Below are 23,302 nucleotides of genomic sequence, written 5' to 3'. Positions count from 1 at the left end.
ACCGCCCCTGCGCCTCTGGCCTGTGCCCCAGTTCTGCATGCACAAATAAATAAATCTTTAAAAAAAAAAAAGTAAAATCTAAAGCTTCTTTAATTTCTGTTAAAGATTATATATTCAAGTAAATATTTGTGTTTGTATGCATATATTAAAGGTGGTTTTCACCACAGGGGTAGAAAGAATCAATTCAATATTTATTTGCTCTTTTAGACCGTGGCTCAGAAAACGGCGCCTGGAAACACGGCTCAGCCCACACCCTAGGTGAAGTCATCCTCAGCTGCATGGCTGTGAGAGGCTGATTCAAGTCCTCCCCTAGACGCCCCCTGCTGCCGGCGGAGAGCAGAGTGTGTTCACGCTCGCTGAAAACTCGTCACGGGCTCGCCACAGCCACAGGAGAATGGAGACTTCTTAAAATAAGAAAATCCCTAGGCTTCTGTCCCGTTAGTTATAGCCGGCAGAAATCACGCAACACACAAAGTCACCACAAATTTGTAAACGTTTTTAAATAAGTTTGGATTTTACTAATTCAGAGACCGATGCATGACTGAACTACAGCACTGTGCTCGCAAGGTCGTGAGTCCATTCAACCCACGATGTGCCAGAGGATTTCTGGACCTTTTGCTAAATGTCACGTATCTGAGTGTGTGCCCTGAGAGCTGCGTTCAGCCCGCACCCTTGCTCTGGTGCGGCCCCCCGGGCACTCCCAGTTACACTTAGGCACAGGCTGCCCAGCGGAGAGCACAGGGGAACACCCACCGCCCCACTGGGGCCGACAAGCCAGTGTCGGCCTGTCCTCCCCTGCACCATGCTGTCCCCCCCTGCTCCTCCTCTCGCCAGGGCCCGCACCCAGCCACAGTCATCCCCGCCCCCGCACCCCCTTCCTGTCTGAAACCTGCCATCTACCAGGCTCCGAGCCACAAGGGTCCAGCTAGGCCGTGATGAAAACTAACACTGCCCACTCGGGGCCCTTGCCATCTAGAGGGAGATGACTTGCAGGAAACAACCCTATAGAAACCTTCCAGAGTGTGGCAAGCGCGTGAAGAAAGCAGCACAGCCAGACACAGAGAAACCTAATGTAGCCGGCAGGCAGGGTTGGTGTCTGAGGGGAGCCGAGGTCCCGGAGCGCCCATCCTAGAGCCAGCACAATTCACCGTGTGCGCGTCTCCCGCACACCCGGCCCTTCTCTGCCCAACACCCTAGGGACTGGTGTCCACCAGGTCTGCATGCTCGTGCAGGGAACACGCCGCACCAACCCAGTTCTCAGTAAACATGACTGAATGTTCAAAAGATTAAACTACACTGTGTCACACTGCATCCCTTAAAAAGAGACAGATCATTTGAAAGCTGAAGGGTCTCGGCCCTTTCTAGTTAGTATAAAGCAACAGTAAAGCAACAGAAGGCCGATGGCAACGGCTGAAATCTCAACATCAGCCATTTTTTTTTTTTGGTCAAAACTCCCAAACTAAGTGTGAACACTGAATGTTTACTGATGCCTAAGAAGTGGGCTCTCTGGGGACACGTTAGTGGCTTGATTTCTGAACACTGTTCCTAAGTTGAATCAGACAAATGCTAAGCAGAATCAGAACAGATCCACACCTCTGGGAAAGCCGGTGACTTGCCTTGGCCTGATCATGTCTCTAACCAGAGCTATTGTTTTTTTTTTTCCAGAAAACATTTTTCAATGCCTGAAAACATTCATGGTAAAGTCTGCTTAATTATACCCCTGAGGGAAATAAGAAGTTAGCTATAACTTCATTATTTATCCCAGGGGTGTGATCTTTGGTAATCAGTCCTTTACGTCTGCCTGATGGAAAATTCATCACAAATGACCTAACTACTTCAGGTTTAAGGATAACCTTTTCCCCTTCAACTGTGTCGCAGCAGGAGGCCTGGAGAAGTCACATCCTACCTCCTAAATCTCCCTGGCGGTGTGAGAGCCCCAGCAAGGGGCACCCGGGAGCAGTTCGCAGCTCTGTGGAGGGCCTGTTTCTCGCAATCTCAAACAGCGTTTCTTCTCCAACTAAGTCACCAGTTATGCAGAGAAGGACACCAACACTTTTAACTCAAACGTAAGTCACGCATGGGAGAGAAACACCAGGCCCAGGCACAGAGTTGAGGTAAGTTATCGAGGGATTTATTACATCACAAACATCATCTCATCCTGGGTGACTTGAAAAACCTTATTTCTTCACTCCTCCCGAGACATCCTGCCTCAAATATCACACTGACCCAAACCAAACTCCATGAACCGTATCATTAGCATAGAATTTAGAGCTATAAAGATGCTCAGCATCACTGCAACCATTAGCGTCTTTTCTGCATGTCACAACCATCCTTTTTTTGGCCCATTACAAAACCACATATACACGAACCACAACATAAACCTTTATGATGTAAGGCTTCTTTAATATTCTCATGCATGGTTTGAAAAAGTGTTTGTTAGGACTGTATTTCAAAATACAGGTATGTGTAAGAAAGTTTAAGCAGCTACATCACTAAGATTCTTCTACAATGTTATCTATCTCCAAATTTACACAAAAACACATTATCCTACACTTTTAAGGAGCCAGTCATCACCTTTCCATTCAGTAACAATTTAGAGCAATCAAAACAGCACAATTATCTTGTCAGCTCACCAGTCACAATGCTCTGGGGATAGCATAAATAAAACTCAAGGTGAAATTCACAAGTTCCAGATGTGAGGAAGCATAATCTCACAAGTTACTATTCTGCAGAGCCTGAAATCGGTACGTGTACGGTTTGCAGCCTAAGTGTGGAGCGTGGGTGTCTGAAGGCTGCAGCCGACAGGCTGCCCGCGGGCTGTGCAGTGCAGCGTGGCACTGCGCAGCCTCTGGCAACACGCAGCAGAATCTTGAGCTCACAGACCTAGAGGTTTTGACGCGCCTCAGTCCCCCACGGTCATCCTTGGGGAGCTCAAATGGCCACGTCATGGCCAGTGGGAGTTAATGGAAGGTGGCTCCTGAGCCCTGGTTTGCTACAGCTTCTGTGTGCGCCAGCTTCACCCACCAGCCTTCTGGCAAGACATCGCTGTGCCTCGAGCAATGGATGTAAAGGTTATCACCAAATAAATTAAGCTTGCCTCCACTTATTTTTTTTTTTTAAAGATTTATTTATTTGTGCATACAGAACTGGGGTACAGGCCAGAGGCTCTGGGGCGGTGAGAGGCCTCACCAGAGACAGAGCGGGGAGCAGGACAGGCAGATCGACGAAGTACACTGCTGAGGGGAGCAGCGGGCGGGTCAGGAGAGGTCTGCCACGCCATGTGGTCACCTCGGGGGCAGGCGGGAATCGAACTCATGCGGAAGCGGCTTTAGATTCTCAGTGCTGTGCTTTAACCCGCTGCGCCACCAGGGAGGGCCCGCCTCCACTTATTTTTAACAGCATGAAGAACATGCAAGATGACCACCATGAACCACATAAAATTAAGTGGAATTACTTTTAGCAAAATATCCAGCCTCAGCTGAATTATTTAAAAAAAAAAAGAGAGAGAATAAATATAATCTTTTATTTTAGTACAATATCCAGTCTCAGCTGAAAGAATTATTTTTAAAAATACAATCTTTTATTTTAGCAAATTATCCAGCCTCAGCTGAATTCTTTTAAAAAAATAAAAATTATAATGAATTAAATACAATCTTTTATTTCCAATCAGATTTGAATGAAGAACTAACAAATGTTTCATGTTTTCTTTCTATAATACGAAGTCACTAATTTTTGGTAAAGATGCTATCCACATGCAGTGAAATAATTTGAGCGCTCCTGGAAACAGCACAATAAGCATTTATCGAGGGCTCACTGCTGTGCGCGGGGCCTTCACCACTGCTTCGCTGTGCGACCTCACTCATCTCCCAGTCACCCTGTGGGGAGAGGTGACTGCCGCTGTACAGATAAGACAGTGACGTCTGCACACAGACGGTATGAAACCAAGATTTGAGTCTGCTGTTTTGGGAACTTGATCTTGACTCTGCTTCCCCCTGGTAAAATGGGAATCAACGTTTTGAATTACATCAGGGAATACAGTTATAGTCCAAGATTCAACATTCCATCAAGAGACTGCATAAATATTTAAATGCTCAATGTCTGCAAACAAGTGAAGTAAGGACTATGTTTTTAAATTTTTAATGTTCAGAAGAAACTGAAAGACTGAGGGGTGAAGAGACATTAATTCCTGGACCAACCGGGAACTCTGAGTCCTGTATGTCTGATTCTCTTACTATAAGAACATCACATCACCACCATGTAAAAGGTGAAGGAAATAAGACACACAGTGTCAAAGGTTACCTCTACTAATAAAAAGATAGAAGCCGTTCTACAGGGGAAGCCTGGTCAATACATGAACCAAGCGAGCAACTCATCACCTGAGAGGGGACAAACTGACTTTAGGGGGCCCTCGGACACCCTGAGTTTGACACTGCATCGCCTGCTTTGTGTTCTGGCCACAAAAATTACACCTCAACAAAATTACAAAGAAATGGTCAGATTAAAAAAAAAAAGTCAGCGTTTGTAAAAGCAAAAAAAAAAAAAAAAAAAAAGAGCAAAGCTATAGAGTTCATAGGTTTAACAAAATTTTAAAAACCATTAACACCAAATCAAATATATAATCTCTGATAAGATGCAGGACTGAGGGGTGAAGAGACATTAATTCCTGGACCAACCGGGAACTCTGAGTCCTGTATGTCTGATTCTCTTACTATAAGAACATCACATTTCTTGAGTGTGGTAAAAGCACAGCTGAATACGAGAATACCCTTTCCTTGGGGAGATCTGTGCTCAAGGACTTGGGGGTGAGATGCCATGACCTCCAAGAACAGCCTCCGACATTTATTCTCATGTGGCTCAGAAGGAAATGTACACGTGCCCCCACAGAAACTCCTTGTGTCACACAGGAGACAAAGCAAACCTGGCGAGACGCTGGTCACAGGCAGCAGGTATACCCCACGTGGCTTTCAGAGTTTCCACGGGTTTGAAGTTTTCAAAATTTGGGGGCAGACCAGACTTCATGAACATATACTACAGTTCACTGTGCACCGGTGTGGCTTGTTTCAAGAATTCCACCATCTGATCTCGCAGGACACCTTACAAATGCTCCTCCTGCCCAAGAGCCCCCAGAAGCCCGTGCCTGGGTCCGTCCGGGAGCAAAAGGACAGGGGTGCCGGCAGGGCTGCAGGGCTGGCCCCGTGAAACATTTGCTTCTTCCACATCCACCACGTGGGTGACAGGTAATGGCTTTTAACCACACTATTTAGTGCTCTCAACAGTTACGTCATGACTAACAGATGATCCCATATCATGCTTTAAATTAGAATAACTTCAAACTAGGAAATATGCGGAGTTACATTTTCTAAAAGGAGAAAGTGCACAAAGGTAATCAATCAGCATATGGTCAGTCTACATCACTGCGGAGTAACTCGTGGCTTACTACCTCACACAGTGTAAGTTTAAAGAAATGGAGGCGAGAGTCGTTTTAAAATTTGTATCCCAAGTTGACAGTGTTCTAGAAACAAAGGGGGAATTTTATCTTTGAACTTCACAGAGCAAACTGTCCTCACAGTCATCCTGTGAATGCAGGGCCTGAAGGCGATGAGGATCCGCAGGTCAGACGCAGACATGATGGGTTAGCAGGGGAGTGAGGTAGTGGCGGGCTGGAAAGTGGGGCTAGTAAGTTCCGGCCGAGTCAACTGGGACTGTGGCTTGTTTACATAAGGACCCACAACTCAAGAATGATCTTTCTGGTTGTTTTTGTGTATGTGTGGTTAGCTGAAAAGAAACCAAAAGAGAAACAATACTTTGCCATGTGAAAACTGTATGACATTCAAACTTCAAAGTCCATGAGCGACGTTTTACTGGAGCACAGTCTGCCGTTTGTGTACGCCTCTCCCACAGCTCCTTTCACTGCCAGGGTAGGCCACAGGTCTGTACCCGTGGAAGACACCTGCTGGCCCTTTACAGGATGGTGCCAGGGAGGGGTTCCAATTTCCAGTCGCCAACGAGGGTCCATGGGTGTTTATCTTGGGCTATGCACCCTTGTCCACGTTTCTTTTTTGTTTTAGATTTATTTTTTATTTATGCATGCAAGAACTGGGATGGAGGCCAGAGGTGTGGGAGGGTTCGCCAGAGGCAGAATAGGCAGCAGACCAGACAGACTGAAACACATTGCTGAGGGGAGCAGCGGGGAGACAGGAGAGGTCTGCTGCGCCCTGTGGGTCCCTCCCTGGCCAGGAATGGAACTCGGCTGCAGTGGCCGCTGAGAGCTTGCAGTGCTGAGACTTAGGCCCTTATGCCACCAAAGGCCCTGTCCATGTTTCTTTATGCATACTGTGCCTCAGTAATTTTCTCTATTTTCTTTAAAAATAGAGAAAAAAGCCTTTATTAGTGCAAATTAAGATGTATAAAAGTAGTAACATTACCAAAATATCTCCAAAATTAAACATGCAAAATAGTGATCTTTATAGTGCCATTAGCAGAACTGGGGCTTAACCTGGGACAGCCCAGACTCTGATGACCAGATACAGAAACTGTAGCTTGACCTGAGAAAGTCATTTATAGAATGAGAATGTTCCAGATAACTAAAAGCAGCAGGAGACAGTGACGGCAAGACCCAGCTCACGTTACAGACATACCAACTGAGCCTGTGACGGCAGGGGCCGGCTGGGAGAACGCAGCCAGCGGATGTGAATGTGCCGGCCAGGAAGGGCAGGAGGGGCAGGGCAGAAGGCGCTGCAGTGGTCCTCAGACCCAATCTGGACCCTCAAACCGAGGCTGAAGGCTGTGAGCTACACGGCAGAACTGGTCTGTGAGTGGACCTAGTGTCACTCTAGTCCATGACAATCTTGTGACCGCGATCTGCTGGAGCATCTTCACCTCGTTTAAACAGCTCCCCAAAGCGAGCAGGTGTGGAGGTGAATTAATTGAAATTGCCCATTCCATTGTGTGTGTGGGGGGGGGGGAATTCATACAGACACATCTTAAACACGTCAAGCTAAATAACACCCTGCACATTCATTAGACCTTGCTTGATTAGACGTCACCTGATTGGGGATGCAGCCTGTGACTGGGCCTTTTAAGATGCAGTGTAGAATCTTTCCAGATTTTCATGGATTTTTTTAGCCCAGACTCTTTTAACTATCTCATCCCAGCCACTCTGGCAACAATTCATTGATTCATTTTTCAGTCTACCCTAAGTATTCAAATTTAATACAAAGAACAATTTTTTAAAACACCTCTCATCCGTTTAATTAATATTTATCATTAAAATTACAGGTAAAATTTAATTTAAAAAACGGATGAACAGGGCCTCCCTGGTGGCGCTCTGTCAGCCACCACAGCATGAGTTCAATCCCCAGCTAGGGAGCCGACGACCCACAGCAGACCTCTCCTGTCTCCCCACTGCTCCCCTCAGCAGTGTGCTTTATCGACCTGCCTGTTCTGCTCCCCACTCTGGCTGGTGAATCCTTTCACCCCACCTCCCAACACACAGCTCTGACCTGGCCTCTAATTCTTGGATGCATAAAATGAATCTTAAAAAAATATTTTAAAAACAGGTGGACGTTGGACAGGCTCAAGTGCATTCTGCCAGCTGTGAGTGTGCAGATGGAGGGGACAGAAGGCACCCGCAGAAGCTGAGTGGCAGGACATGGAACCCGACAGGGGAGCGCCGAGGCACGGCTTCCAGCAGGCACCAGGCAGCCCCACCACAACGCCCTCAGGGCTGCCACATTCCAGGGAAGGCATAAAAGAACAGTCAAGGCAAAGACAACTATATTTTCATATTGTTTGAGGCCTTCCCCATTTTTTCCTGTCAAACTATCCTCCTCTGAGAAATAAATTTAAAAATAGTAGAACTTTTATTTCCTTTTATTAGAAAGGAGGCTGACATCACTGAGTTATTCAACTTCCCTTACCATCCTCTTGAGATCTTGCAAACTAAGGCTGGGAAGTACTGAGAGAACAAAACTAACCTTTTAGTACTTCAATTTGAAGTTAAAATAGCCACAAGAGATCCACACTCCTGCCCGTAAGAGGACAACATAAAATGTATCACTGGCTTAACAAACTATAGGGACAGAGAGATAAGCTTACATCATATTGTTTTATAAAGAGAACAAAAGGCAATCAAGTTAAATACATTTCATGCAAGAGACTTTTAGCACCTATAAAAATAGAAGTATATATGAAATGGTTTATTTTTGCACTCTTTGTTAGATTCCTGTAAAGATTTACTCTGAAGTAGTTTCTAGCACATGGTATTTCTCTACTCTCCTTGAACAAAAATTTCATTTAGCATGAGGGTGCAAAATAACTAATTTTCAAGTAAACTCTCAAAAAGAAAAGCAAAAAGATGTCTGACACACACTATAACAGAAAGAAGTGGAGAGAACACTACATTAAGGCGCGATATCACATTACAACCTGTACAGTCACAGGGGTTAAGGAAAATACAAAGCTGGTGGGGAGAGGCAGAGTGAAAACTGTGAACATCATCTAGTAACAGCTGTGAGGAGCAGACGCTGTCTGCAAAAGCCTAAGGAAATATAGCAAAATATCAAGGGCAGTGAGCCCTGGACAGAGAACTGTAGGCAATTTTTATTCTTAATACTCTAGTTACTCCTTTTTCAACAAGAATTGTTTCAAAAATTAAATAAATAATATCAAGCATGGCGTGGGGCGGAGCAAGCGGAAGCAAGACGAAACCGTCGCTGCAAGGGTGCAGAGCGGCCCCACGCAAGCAGCTCAGCGTCCTGCAGTCGTCCGGGGGCGCAGGAGCGGCACAAATTCAAGCTGCTGAGACTCTGGGTATCTTCTCCAACTATATACTTTCTACTAAGAAGCTAGCACGGCTGGTCTTCTAGCAAGTCCACATGTAAAATAAAATGCGATCGCCCTTCACCCCTCAGAGCTGGCCATCCCAAACATCACTGGCCCCTCGAAGAGGAAAGTGGAAACCTTCCCCACCCCCCGGGCCACCACTGATGATGTCAGGAGACCTCAGTTGTCTGAAGTGAACCTAGTCCACACACGCATGCATGAAATACAGCGACATCACCTGTCGCTACACCAAGATTGTAAATCTGCAAACAAACAAAGGAAAAAGCAGGTCGGAGAAGGGTGAAATATGGCCACAACTGTCCTGTGCGGGTTCAGAGGAGTTTCAAACCCATGACAGTCTTAGCAGGCCATCTCCTCCAGGGAGCAGCACAGGGAGGTGCGGGCCTGCCCGACCCAGTGTCACCTCCACTCTGACAGGAGTTAAGTCTGTGGACAGGGACGGTGCTGGACCTTCTGATCCCAAGCTGCTCAAAATGGTGAAAATAACACCCATGAATAGGACCACTAGGAGAATCGCCTGAAAGAACAATTAACACGCTTACTCATAAAATGCGCCCAGAACAGAACCAACTGGCCTCCCAGTGGCTCAAGCACATGTGGCTGTAAGGGTACCAGCACACGTCCGCGTCGCGGCACGTCCTGGGCGAGCGTTAAGAGGCAAGAGACAGGGGAGGGACTCACAGGTGCAGCCAAGCGGAACAATGTTTCCTGTGGGCGACCAACAATCTAAAGGCAGTCACTAGTTTCTATTTTAATATCTTTAAATTGAATATATCCCATCCAATATATTCAAGAAATAGCTGACTCGTAACAATACTATGGCCTGAACCCTCTGGTTTTACCATCTCACTTAGAATACTAAAGGTGGGCCGGGGCCATGCGGGGAACGGCCAGGTTTCCAGAGCTGGGCTGCATCCACATCCCTCCACACAGAGCCCAGGCTCAGAAAGCGAGTAAACTGCTCGCCAGATTTTCAGCTAAAACTCCCCAACTCTGGGTCCTCCCAGGTGGCGCAGCGTATTAAAGCACGGCACTGAGAAGCTCAAGCCACTGCAGCATGAGTTCAATCCCCGTCCCGGAGGTGACCCAAGGGTGCGGCAGACCTCCCCTGACCTGCCTGCTGCTCCCCTCAGCAGTGTGCTTCATGGATCTGTCTGTTCTGCTCCCCACTCTGTCTCTGGTCAATCCTCTCACTGCCTCTGCACCTCTGGCCTGTATGCATACATAATATATAAATCTATAAAAAAAAAAATCGCCAACCCTATTAAACAGAACCGCAACAAAAAATTTAACAAAGCCTCTAGGAATGAGTGTGCTAGTTTTAAGGTGCAAAAAACAAAAACTACTTAGCATCTAGATTCTTCTTTCTAGGATTCTGTGTCCAAAAATACGCAGAACATGTTATCGTTCGCATGACGCCGCCGTGTGAGTCAGGACTCGCTGGATGGGGCTGCGGAACGGTGCTCCCAGGAGCCTGATTCCATGCCGGCCACCAAGGGGCAGTGGCGGCCACCTAGGGGCAGCAGCGGCAAGGAGACTCCACCACCCCAGGGGCAGATACACAGCCGGGGGTGGGGGTCTAGCTACTTGTGGTTCTCCCACAGTTCCCCCAAAGTTGATAGGAAGAAAACTTGAAAAAACAAAAGGAAAACAATAAACGGTAACAAAGAAGCCAGAAGGCCCTGCTTGTCCTGGGCCTGAGTATCTGTGACCCTGGCACCTCAACAGTCTGTCCACCGGAAGTTCACGGAAATGGAGCTACTTCATTTAAGTCAGTGACAGTGTTTCAGTTTATCAAATGAGTTGAAACAAATATTTTTGTCCCCAAAGCAATTGTTAATGATAATAACTTTACTGGGGAATTATTGAAAGATACACATTTTTTTCACATATTTTCTCCGTCTCTTCAATTCTTTGCCATAATTTGGTTTGAAATTAAATCTAAAACTCTGCCTAGCCAAATATGCAGTAAGAAGCAGCAAGCCCTGGGAAAATTGCTGTTCAAATTAAGTTAGACTTAGTTCCAAGTCACAAAAGCAAATATTACGTATCCTAGGAAAACTGTAAACTGTTATTACCACCTTGACCTTGGTCTTCACAGACATAGGCCAGACTGAGAGGGCCTGTTCTGTCGTTAAGGTGTGAGGCCCGTAAGAATGTGTCTCTTTCATGGCCATAAAGATTCTGTTGGTATTATTTAGCTTTACAAAATTTTCAGGGAAAAATAGTCTCAACTTTCATAATCTGTCTTGGTATTTTCAACCTCCAGATAATAACCTCTACCAAACTGTTCACATTAATTTTGTCAATGTTTTAGGCAGCTTTCTCTCACCGAGCAGGACATAAGACCAGACACAAAAACAGCCCAGAAGCCCCTCCTTGGAACCTCCATCGCAACTGAAGGACAACAGCTTGCAAACCGAAAATGAAGTATCTCACTGATTACCGACTACTCATAATCTGGGGCTTTACCCAGCCCTACTGACACAGACTATGGTAGCTGCTATTCCCCTCCTCATTCTCCGTCTCCAGCTTGGGTGGGTACATGGTTCTTCAACAGGAATGGCCTCCACAGGTACTGACCACTGTCACCAGCCATTCAGGGACAGGTACCAGAAGCCACCGTGGCACAAGCCAGGTCTATGATGCCCTCCTCACCGCACATAGTGTGTTAGTTTGGCTCTTTGCACTGAGGACACAAAGAAATCCACTGAGGTGAGCCAGTGAATGTTTGGTATAACAGAAGAAGAAGAGAACCTTTCAGTGAGGCATGGAGGAAAACCAGGGCAGCAATTTTGCCTTGCAGGGTTACACGCCAGAGACTCCCAGGCTTCAGAGAACCTCAAGGGAGAGGACAAAAGCCAGACAAAGGCCTCAAGAACAGGACCTTATTCAAGAATCGGCAAGCAGGTCCAATGTGAGGTCACCTGTGACCCCTGCGGCAGGGGGATCTGATGGGTATTTTCATCTGCTCCCCTTTGCCCTGTCACAGCTTTCTCATCTTGGTATTGTCATCTGATTCACAGACCCCATGAAAGTCAGACTCTGTCCTTGAGATCAAGGTACATATTCATAAAAACACGCATGCCATTCAAAGCTCATGGACCTGTGTTTGTGAAGCACTAATGCAAAAGCACCTCTGAGCTTTTGTGACTGGTTTTGAGGGAAGTGGAGTCCTTGTGTGAACAATGCCCACTAACAATCCTTCCTATAGCCTCAATCCAAACTTCTTACAAGAAGGGATGTGAGGGCCTCCCCGGTAGCACGGCGGTTTAAAGCACAGAACTACGAAGCCATTTGCAGCTGCATCATGAGTCCAATCCCCAGCCACAGAGACCCATAGGCCACGGCAGACCTCTCCTCAATGCTGCCCCCCTCAGCTGTATGCTCTGTCAGTGGGCCTGTTCTGCTCCCCACTCTGTCGCTAGTGAATCCTCTCACCACCCCTGCACCTGTAGCCTGGATCCCAGTTCCGTATGCATATATAGTCTTTAAAAAAAGGGGGGGGGGGATTTGACTGGTTTGGCCACCAACTCCTCAGTGGGCTAAGTTGCAACGTGGAGCCTTACGCAGCTCTAATCCACCCGAGGCTACACGCGCTGATGCGGGAACCCCACCCTGCTGGGCCAAATGGCCATCACATTCCTGACAACATCCACAGAAATAGCAATTTCCCACAGAAGAGAGATACAGGCCCTGTGAACACCTGAGTACAATGAACTTCACTAAACAGAGAAACATAACAGGGAAAATGGGGAGGGGATAGCCCCCACATGGATCACAGGTCAAACTGCACGTGAGACTACATGAGGGCTGAAGGAATACCCAAAGAAGGGGATGGTAAGGTGGGATGGACACACATGCCATGGGGGTCAAATATAACTGTATGTTACGAGGGAGCACAGAGGGGCACTTGTGGAAGGGAAAAAAGCAGCGCCCACACGACACGTCACACCCAAGTCGGACCAGGAGGACCTGGTGGCGCTGAAGACCGAGCACAAGAATTCGGATTCAAGCAACCGGGCAAGAAGTTTTCTAGCAAAACAATTCTCACACTGTACAAAGTTCTTGACCAATTCTGTGGCTGAGGCCGGACAGGAATGGGCAGGAGGAAGGCCTCCCTCGGGCAGCGGCCACACTCAGCCTCCCAGCACTGCCGCCCTCAGCTGACCGCTGAAGGTGCCACTCAGAGGCAGGTCACCGCTGCTGCCACACACGGAAGACAAGAGGCCTCTGAAAGCGTCGGGCAGGAACGTTTAAAGTTGCTCCGTATTTGTCGATCGGAGCTGCTGAGGAAGCCCTGGGCGTTGATGACGAGGGCTGGCGGGGGGAGGGGAGGGAGGGGTTCCCCAACACAGCAGCAAGTGGCATACAGGCTAGGCGACAGCAGCTGCGCACCACACGTGCTGCAGCTCACATGGGCAGCGCCAGACACCCGTCCCACGGAGCCCCCTCTCAAACTGGGCAGGGGACGTGGGTGCTGTGGGTGCTGAGGAAGAGTTGGCGGAAGAGGAGTTCAATCAGCATGGTCACTATGAAGCTGTCATTGTTTCTTTCTACAGTGACCAGAAGCCCAGACTGATTTAGACCCCACCCCTCCACCAGCAGCAGAGGAAGCACCGCGTGTTGAATGCTGTTAACCTTCCGTGTGGTTGCTGCTGCTCTCATCATTCACCAGACACATCTCACTGTACAGCAATGTTAAATCAACTTTCAGCTGACAGGAGGGCCACAAGTGAGCCCCCCAGAAAACTGAAGACACGCCGGGGCCATCAGTGAGTTACGGCTGCACGGAGGCACGGACTACACACGAGAAACTCCCTCGGTGTACACAGGGACCTTATGCAAGACTGTTATGGTGCACCCACAATTAACCTCCCTAGCAGTTCTTTTTTTGACAACAGTTGTCAAATTACCCAATGTAACTCAGCAACCGGAAAGCTTGCTAACTGCAAGGGCTAGTGTATGACCCTTTAGAGAGGGTTTCCCAATTTGGGCATCACTGACATTTTGGGCCAGAGAATTTGTTGCCGCCGGGGGCTGTCCCGTGCGTTGCGCAGCATCTGGCGGCTCTCTGGCCTCCCCCCTCGAAATGCCAGGAGCACACGCAGCCCCCACCCCCATTATAACAATCAAAAGATACAGGATGGGGGGAAGGGTAAAATTACCCCAAGTGAGAGTTTTCGGGCAAGTAGGAATAGCAACACAGACCTAGAAACCTCTTCATGCCCTTCTACGGCAAATAGGCTAAATCGTGAAAGAAACTGATGACGGTCGTATCGTTTGGTACTGTAAACTTACATTAATTATTCAAAGTTTATAATCATACTCCCTAGGAAAAATTTATACTGTAACTGTACTTCTAAGGTCTAACTTTCAGTAAACGTCAATTAGACACATCTCTACATGAACCTATTTAAAAATAAATCTTTAGCTCTGATATAAATCACATATATTACACTGAACTATCAGAATTACAAATGTTCTCAGTCTGCAATGCTTTTTCAATTTGAAAAGGCAAGAGCATCTTCACTGTGTATCTGACCATTCAAACACATCAACGTTGTCATTAGCTTTTTACAAACATCCTTAATTAATGTCCCTCAGGAAATGCCAAACGCTGCCACTTTACCTGGCAGTTACACACTTCCACTAGCCAACCATCAAGGGATTCCTTATTTCCATATCTCTCACCATCTTGATCTGCTACAGATCAGAGACTGCTGCTAAACACACAACAAATGAGCTCAAACTCCTCAAAACCTTTGAGTTTAGTGCGAACGACAGGAAAGCGAGTGTTTTCAATGGGACACAGGGCCGGCAGGCCCCAGCCAAAGGTGCAACAGCAGCACGCGGGTCTGTGCCCGGCGGCCACAGGACAGCAGCGCGCAGGCCGCCTACACCCACAAACCATGGGCTTATGGAGAGCACAGACAAAGCACCGAGAAATTAAAAAGTTCCTAGAGTGGAGCGACATCCCTACTTCAGCGCCCAGAGTGGAGTGGTTGGGGCTGAAGTGGGGAGACAGAACAGCTTCAGGGGGTAATTGGGCATGAACTTGGTTTGGAAAGGAAATGGCGCCGCAGGCGCCGCAGGGATGAAGGGACCTGAGCTGACAGCAAGCACGGGGCACAGAGGAAGCGAGGTTCCGGGCACAGCACGCCACGCTGGCGGTCAGGGCCCGGCTGCGCAGAGCAGGAAGCAAACTCTCACAGTGCAGACGTTAGTGCTCTGCAACGCTCCGAGGACAGCTGCTATTTCCAAAGGTTGGGAATCGCGTGTGCTATTTCATTGCGGAAGGAGAGGTGACAGGCAGGGGAGTAAAAGGCACATGATTAAAAATGATCTTCTCTGGAAACCATAAAATACCTGGAAGCAAAGATGGGCCAAACACTACACGACATACACTTCAGCGACATCTTTGAAGATGCAGCACCCAGTGCAACGATAGTGAAGGCAAGGATAAACAGATGGGACTACAGCAAGTTAAAGAGCTTCTGTACAGCAACAGAGACATTACAAAAAACAGACATCCCACTGATTGGTAAAAAATTTTCGCACACAAAACTAGCGATAAAGGATTGATCACAAAGATATAAAGAACTGATGAAACTCAATAAAAATAAACAACCCCATCAAAAAATGGGCGGGAGAGCTAAAAAGACACTTCTCCAAAGAGGAAATGCAGGTGGCCAAGAAGCCTATGAAAAAATGTTCAAAATCGCTTGTAATAAGGGAGATGCAAATTAAAACCACAGTGAGAATGGCACATCTTCAAACAACTAGCAACAACAAATGTTGGTGAGGATGTGGAGGAAAAAGAACTCTCCTGCACTGCTGGTGGGAATGCAAACTAGTACAACCACTATGGAAAACTGTCTGGAGGTTCCTCAAACTGCTAAACATGGAGCTTCCCTACGACCCAGCAATCCCATTCCTAGGTATCTACCCAGAGGACACAAAAACGCTGATTCAAAAAGACACCTGCACCCCCATGTTTATTGCTGCTTTATTTACAATTGGAAAAACATGGAAGCAGCCCAAATGCCCAAAAGTAGATGACTGGATTAGAAAGATGTGGTACATATATACAATGGAATATTACTCAGCAATCAAAAAAAAGAAACACATGTCTTTTGCAGCAACATGGATGGAGCTGGAAAAGATCATGTTTAGTGAAATAAACCAGAAAGAAAAGTAAAAATAACAGATGATTTCACTCATAGCAGGAGTATAACAGACCAGGGGAGAAAATAATAATAATGATGAACAACCATATACCAGAAACATTTTATGGGGGTGGAGTGGGGAATGAGATCCAAAACAGTGGGGGGAGGGAAATGCACTGGACTGTGGTGATGGCACATGGGTGATTTGGTGATGGGCAACCCAAGAGGATTGCAACTAAGATGGAAAAATGCACAAAATGATGTAAAAATAAACTATTATATTATTCATTTAAAAAAAAAAAAAAAGGTCTTCTCCCCCGTGAACATTTCCTTTAACTAATGTGCAAGTGTTTCAGGATTCTCCTAAAATAAAAGCTGCAGAGACCTCACCACAGTCATATAATCAGTGCTATTTACATGACTTTCAAGTCTCCAAACTTCAGTTTACTTAAATTAAGGTAAATGCAAATTGGACAGATTAGCCAGACTGAGCTTCAATTTTCACCTTTGAGAGGAAACACAGAACACACAACCTTCAGGAAATGCCTCTCATGTGGTAAAAGTCTATGTACGGCCATTCTAGAAACAGGAGTCTGTGATGACCATGTGAATTTTTTACCTCCCTGTGCCCCTAGCAGGCATCAAAAAAGACCTCACTAAAATTACTCTGGTAATTTTTCTACTGACTATGTCTAATTCATTGGACAGTTAACATCAAGAAAAAATAGATGCTGACTCAAAAACTCCAGTGTTCTGTTTAGTGCTGTGGGTAGGGATGAGATCATCTGTATTTCTTTCAGCCAGTGGTAGCAAAGTCACCACCACGTGCACCCCAAGGCGTCCCCCTGGGCTGCGGGAAGGCAGTGAAATAACATTTGCTAATCTGTCTGGTCAGGAAACTCTGTCAAGCTTGGGATCTAGGGGACTTCAGTAGCAGATACTGAATTTGCAGATACAGCTCTGTGAACCTCAGGTTTCGTCGATGCTTTCCTGTCAGGAATGCCACGGACTTCTTGGAGCAAATCCGGCAGGATTCGGGGGTCTGGCTGACTACCGTCGCGCTGAGCCACTGAGCTTCAGCACAATCGATGACCAATGAAGTCCCCTTTGTTTCCTTTCTGACATTTCAGAACCTTTCTGATGATTCTACTATCTGATGTCTGGCCATGTCGTGATACCAGAGCAGACGCCTGCAGCCACTGTTTGCTTTGGCCTGTACGTGAGTCTGGGTAAGGAATCCAGTCAAAACACCTTCAGATCAGCGAACAGCCTCATGGCAGAACTGACAGGCCACATGGAGGAGAGATTTTTAAAATTACACCTAACCCCATTTCTGCACATTCAATTTTTATGTTGAAATGTCATGACACAGAATATAAACTAAACTTTACATGCAAATAATAAATATTCTGAAAGCTTTTTAAAACTTTAAGTTAGTATATATAATGATGCACATACATATAAACCACATGATACATACACATATATATGAACTATGTCACACACTCATGATCTAACAGGTGAGTCTTTAAAAACCCTACAGTGGTGTCTGCACTATGAGCCCCCTGTACCCCAGGAAGCACCCCCAAGAGGAATTGATCTAGCCTCAGTATATAAATGACTGGTGAGAATGACTTTCAGGCTGCGAAAGAATGGCTGAGGAGTTTGCTGTGTGGAGGATGGGCAGAGGGAAGGAAGAAAACAAGAACTTCCCTCAGGTCGGAAACCCCAGCCTGAGACTTGTGGAGCAGTCTCTAGGTTCAGGCCTCACGTGAGGAAGTGGGGATGCCACCTCCTTCAATACGCCTGAGAGTGAATTTACCAAACAGGAGACAGGCAGCACTACGGAAGAAGTCGCCTTCCCATTCGTCACTAGGTACCCAGATGTTAAAGATAAGCTCCAGGCTGACTTCATGTTGGACTCTTACAAGCCTTAAAACCCGGATCCCGGTGTTAAGACCCCCCAGATCAATTCATCAAAACTTCTGAAAGCAGGGCCCGGAAGTGTGCTCAGAAAGCTCCCCAGGCCATCCAAAGTCCAGCCCAGCGGAGCAACGCACAGCCCAGCAGCCCACCCAGCTGCTACTTTCCTGAAAGGACCTGCATCGCTCACCGGCCGCCTCCGTCGGGTGAACCTTCACCTCAACATGGCTCCTCAGCCACCTCCCGGACCCAGCCGAGAGCATCACACCAGGTCCGTCGGGCAGACCTCGGGACTGTTCTCTACTCATACACTGTTATGTCCTCATGAAAATGGAAACGCCGTGAGACTTGTACTTTGCTAGTCTCTATGATCTTACCTCTCTAGCCTTAGGGTCAAAAAACTGAACAGACATATCAACCAAACACAGTGTAAGGTCCTTGTTTAGGTACCAGGTGAAACAAACTAACTAAAAATATTACAGCTGGGGAAACAAAGACACTGACCAGATAGTGCATTTATACAAATACTCTTGAGGCGTGGTAGTGGTAGTGCGGCGGTAACATGTGCTCTTATTTTTAGAAATATACACTAAAATACTTACAGATAAAATAACAATCTGGATTTGCTTCCTAATCATTCCAAAGACGGTGGTGGTGGGAATGAGAGGTGAAGGAACAGATGAAATAAAATGTACGGATACTTGCTAAATCTGGGTACTGGGTCCAAAGGGGTCTAATCACACTTTTCAATGTTTTAAAATTTTCTAATTCAAAAAAAGGTATGCCTACAAATATATTCTTAAATATATTAAATATGTTCTCTTACACATGCCATGCTCTTGGCTCTGAAGCCCCCCAGGACTCCCAGCTGACTAAATCCCTCAGGCCAGCTCTCCAGGCCTTCGCATGCTTTGGTTCATCCTGCGGCATGAACAGGCCACGGGCGCTGTCGCCTGGGCGTCGCTCTGCATGCTCCTCCTCTACACGCTTCCCACACTCCAGCCACACCTCGGGCCTCTCCTCCCCTTCTGCTTGAGCCCGTTCCTCCTCTACACCTGTGAAGCAAACCCCACCGGTCCAGGTCACTGACCAGACCACTGTATAACGTGGTTTTATAAAAGGAAAATGCCCCCTAGACCCAGGTTTTAAGTGGAAGATTCGTGCTCACATGTTGGTGCATATTCAAAGCTTACAGCTGTGCTCTAAGCAGAGCAAGCTTGGATGCTGTTGTTCTGGTGGGAGGGACACAGGGGTTCTTCCCCTTTACACCGCTCTGCACACCCCAGTTTTTACAGTGGGCTACTAAGCCTTTCACTAGAGAGAGCCATAAAGGGTAAAGCCTTTTAAAAAAGGTTCTAAAACATACTTAAATCTCAAAATAATCTGAGGAATTACAAGCATGAGCGTTACACATCACAGAAAGTTTGGTTTCTGAGACAGCAAAGAGGTTTCCTTAATTCACTCCCACTTCAAAGGTCTAAATCCTTAGATAGAAAATCAAAATAAAGATTAATTTTTCTATAATGAAAACCTTATAAACATTTGCAAATACTGTATTGTCAAAATGATAGCTTGCAGCTTTTGTAGAGTTCCAGTTTTTCTCAACTGCACTGGGGAACCAAAGAAAACAAAACTAAAACTGAATGCAAGAGAAAGAATGGAGGATAAGGAGGTACGCAGAGAAGGCAGATTCCTTACTGGCTGTACTGTGCACCCAAGTAAGTAGGGCCCTAACGAAAATTCCAGAATAGCTGAGATTTCTAAATATTCAATCAATTGGAATAGATTAACCAGATATTTAGTGCTCGGATGTCAGGCACAGTTGTACGCAGTGAACAAACTAGATCTTATGAAAAGTTTAAGACATTTAAAAATAACATATGATTTACACTGGAAACACATAGGCCAATTAAATTAACATGATGAAAACTATGAAAGCATTAACTTTCATCACATGAATCTACAGCAGACACGTGTAAAAAGAAACTTTACCTTATATTTCATCTTGGGGCATGAATGAATGTAGAAACCCAGGTAGTAATAGCTGAGCTGTGAGGATTCCTCATGAAGCTGCCTCGTAAAAGCAATTTCTCTGCCAAAAGAAGAACAAAGCTGGTCAGTTAATTCTATTTCCAATATTCAAAGAACTACATAATTTGATGACAAAATTTAACACTAAGCTGTAAAAAAGTTCCAAGTGTCCAATGAAAAATAATTTAAAAAAAAATTTAGTATAGACATACATAAAGACCCCCTAAATTATTTTGAGAAACTGCATCTAAGCTCAGATATCATACTTTATAAGGCGTGGTAGTTGGTCGAAAATTCAAATACCATAAAATTGAAGAGATCTAATTAATATGGTATTTTTGCTGTTGTTACTCATCATCCCCTGGAGTTCTCAAAGACTGTGTTTAGCAAGTTAAAAATAGTACAGCCAACTTTGGAAGACTTAAAAGTCAAAAATTTCACAAGAAGACTATTATGATGACCATTTAGAATCAAACACTTTCAACTGAACATGAGGAATAACTCTTATATCCTATGTCTATATGCTACACTAATACTTTTTTCCACCATAAATAAAGAGGGGAAAATCATGCTAATCTCACCACTTTTTCTCTATTTGTTGGCCCAGGTGAGAATTACACGAACAAAGAAACTGTCAGCAAAGTTTATTCTTCAGATGGCTTGAATTTGTACCAGATATTGTGGGCACAGAATTTCATCTTATTTGCCCAACTGAGTGACTGGTTACATTAGAGAGTTTAAAGCGCAACTTCAGTACATTTCTAAAGTATGAGAAAAGCTGTTTAGTTTTGTTTCTTAAAGGTTTTCTTTCTTTCTTTTTGAAAAATAGATCCTTGATATTCAAGGAAATATCCAGCACATTTTCAGGTTCAAATGTAAATGGCTGAAGGGTTACCACCCTAGATATATGTCTCTAAAAAGCATTTAACCCCCAGCAGACTACACGGAGTGATCTCTCCTCCCCTGGGACTCGCCCACTCTCAAGGCTCAGTGGCAGGCTGAGCAGGCGAGCCGGCCAGGGGCCGCAGCGCCCACCGGCACGCCAGACTCAGCAGCCCCGTCGACGGCTCCTGCTCGGCCAGCTGCTCCCCCAGTCGTTTAGGCCTCAAACCCCTGACTGTCCTCCTCTCACCCACGAGTCTAAGTGGTTCCAGCCCCCAAATCCAGCCTGACCTGCCGGCCTCTCACTAGCGCACCTCAGGCCTCTCAGTCAAAGCCCCTGGCGTGGCCTCCCTGGAACTCAGCAGTCGTCTCCTGGCTGGCTTGCACATCGCCACTCGTGCTCCTCTGTGACCCCACAGTGCGGTTTCAGTAGCCTCCGCAACACCGACCAGACCTGCGAAGTCCCCACTGCCCCCCACGCAGGGGTAGGCTTCACGCTTGGGGAAAGGCCCCGCCCCAGCGCCCCTCCTCACCAGCGCCCCTCACCTCCACAGCCATGGCGTGCGCGCAGTGTGGCCTCCCTACCCGCCAGCCCTTCTTTCTCTCTATTCCAGTCAGCTCCGAGCCCGGGGCTCGCACCCCTTTATGTGAACTTTCCACGGGACAGGCTCCTTGTCTTCTTCCTTGGGCCTCGAATGTCCCATGTAGGGAGTTTTTCTGACTACCTTATATAAAAAGGGCAAATCAGCATGACTTTATTTATATCAAGAAGCAACAGAGTAACTAAAATTAAGCTGCTTTTCCAACTTTCTGTCTGTCCTGACAGAGCTGGAAAGCTATTTTACTTGCGCTTATAAATGGTGCCAGGACATACGGATTGTATGCAAACGTCTATGAAAGAAAATAAGCCCTCCTTTAAAACTCATTTGCTAAAAAAAAAAAAAAAATTCAAGATCTCCAATCAAACATGCTTCAAATCCACAAACTAGATTACACAAAAACCTATACTGACTAGATGAAAACATGACACTATATTGGTTGTATGACTGCTTCAGAACTGAAAAAAAGGGAGGGAGAATATCTGAACAGGCTTCACTGAAATACATTAAAATCAATACTGTTACTGGCTCGGTCCCCATCCGCGTCAGCAGTCAGGCTCAGCTGCCGGCCTCCTCTGCAAGTCTGCCAGCTCCTGTCCTGAGAGCGCCGGAGGGCCATACCACGCTCTCACAAGGCTACACCCCTCACGCCATGTCCTCAAAGCTCCCCGGCTCCAGAAACTTCCAGAGATAGACAAGTCATGAATAGAAATCTTCCTAGTTTTTCTGGGAATTTGCTGGTTATTTACTATCTGAAACCGAATAGGATTTCTGTCAGCTTATTGAGCCATGAAATATTTCATACATAGGCTGAGATGTATGATGAAGGATTAACTATTATTCTTCATATTCACCTGAGAAGTCTAGAAAAATCCATAGCTATACATTGCAACTTAAGAGATAAAAAATGAAACAAAACAAAAAGTGGGAATATCTTCAAAATACTGACTGGTCCTGGTACAAATGGCATCTTTTCTGAAGTAAACTGTAAAGTAGAAAGCGTGAAGCTTTATACCATCAGTTCCCTTTTCAACATTCTTCCTCTATTTGACACTCACAAATATTTTTAACTATACAAAACCCAATTAAATGCAAAAGAATAAAAGATTATTACAGAGGTCAGTTAAAACATCACAGTGAATTTGTTATAATTTGGCATTAAAAACTAAGGCAAAAACTTTCAGGGTTAAAAATTCCAAGACAGACAACTTCTTTGTATTACAGGCAACTGACACATGGACACAAAAAGTCAACAACAGAAATTTTTAAAGTTAAATGGTGATTAAGGGAAAATATCAGTTCTCCCTCTTTTACAATTTAAGTTAAAAAGCACACAATACAAGAATCATGACGTGAACAGCCGACCATCACCCACACCATGGGAAATGAGGGAAGTGACACAATGACAAACAATAATACAGACAGGATTCTCGACTCCCCTTCCTTCCACTCCCCCCAACACACGTATAGGAATATGAGCATTTCTTTGGATGGGACCCCATCATTTGAACACAGTAAGACACCTAAAAATGTGGATATGGGCCCTCCCTGTGGGCGCAGCTGGTTAAAGCTCAGCACTGTAAGCAAGATGCAGCCGCTTCAGTGCGAGTTCAATCTCCTCCCCGGAGGTGATCCACCTGGCACGGCAGACCTCTTCTGACCCCAACGCTGCTCCCCTCAGCAGTGGACTTCATCAGTCGGCCTGTTCTGCTCCCTACTCTGTCTCTGGTGTAGCCTCTCACCTCCCCTCACCTCTGGCCTGTACCCCAGTTCTATATGCATAAATAAACATTTTTTTTTAAAAGGTGGATATGTCATGTGTTTTCCCAAGGCCATAAAAAGGAGTGACCTTCT

The 23,302-nt window shown here is 46.0% G+C and overlaps 1 protein-coding gene across 2 annotated transcripts in view; it reads right to left on the bottom strand.

The window, feature by feature from the left end:
• ATE1 (arginyltransferase 1) overlaps positions 1–23,302 on the bottom strand; it is an 84,037-nt gene that overhangs the window by 30,181 nt on the left and 30,554 nt on the right. For both annotated transcript variants that reach the window (XM_004680384.2, XM_004680385.2), the window contains exon 10: positions 19,929–20,028. In XM_004680384.2, the coding sequence (XP_004680441.2) occupies positions 19,929–20,028 (100 nt within the window). The remainder of the gene's footprint in view (positions 1–19,928; positions 20,029–23,302) is intronic.

This window comes from Condylura cristata, unplaced genomic scaffold, assembly GCF_000260355.1.
Source record: "Condylura cristata isolate star-nosed mole 26May11 unplaced genomic scaffold, ConCri1.0 scaffold00011, whole genome shotgun sequence".
In the NCBI taxonomy this organism is placed as follows: domain Eukaryota; kingdom Metazoa; phylum Chordata; class Mammalia; order Eulipotyphla; family Talpidae; genus Condylura; species Condylura cristata.
Note: the sequence above shows the minus strand (reverse complement) of the source record. Positions and strands in the feature narration are given on the sequence as shown.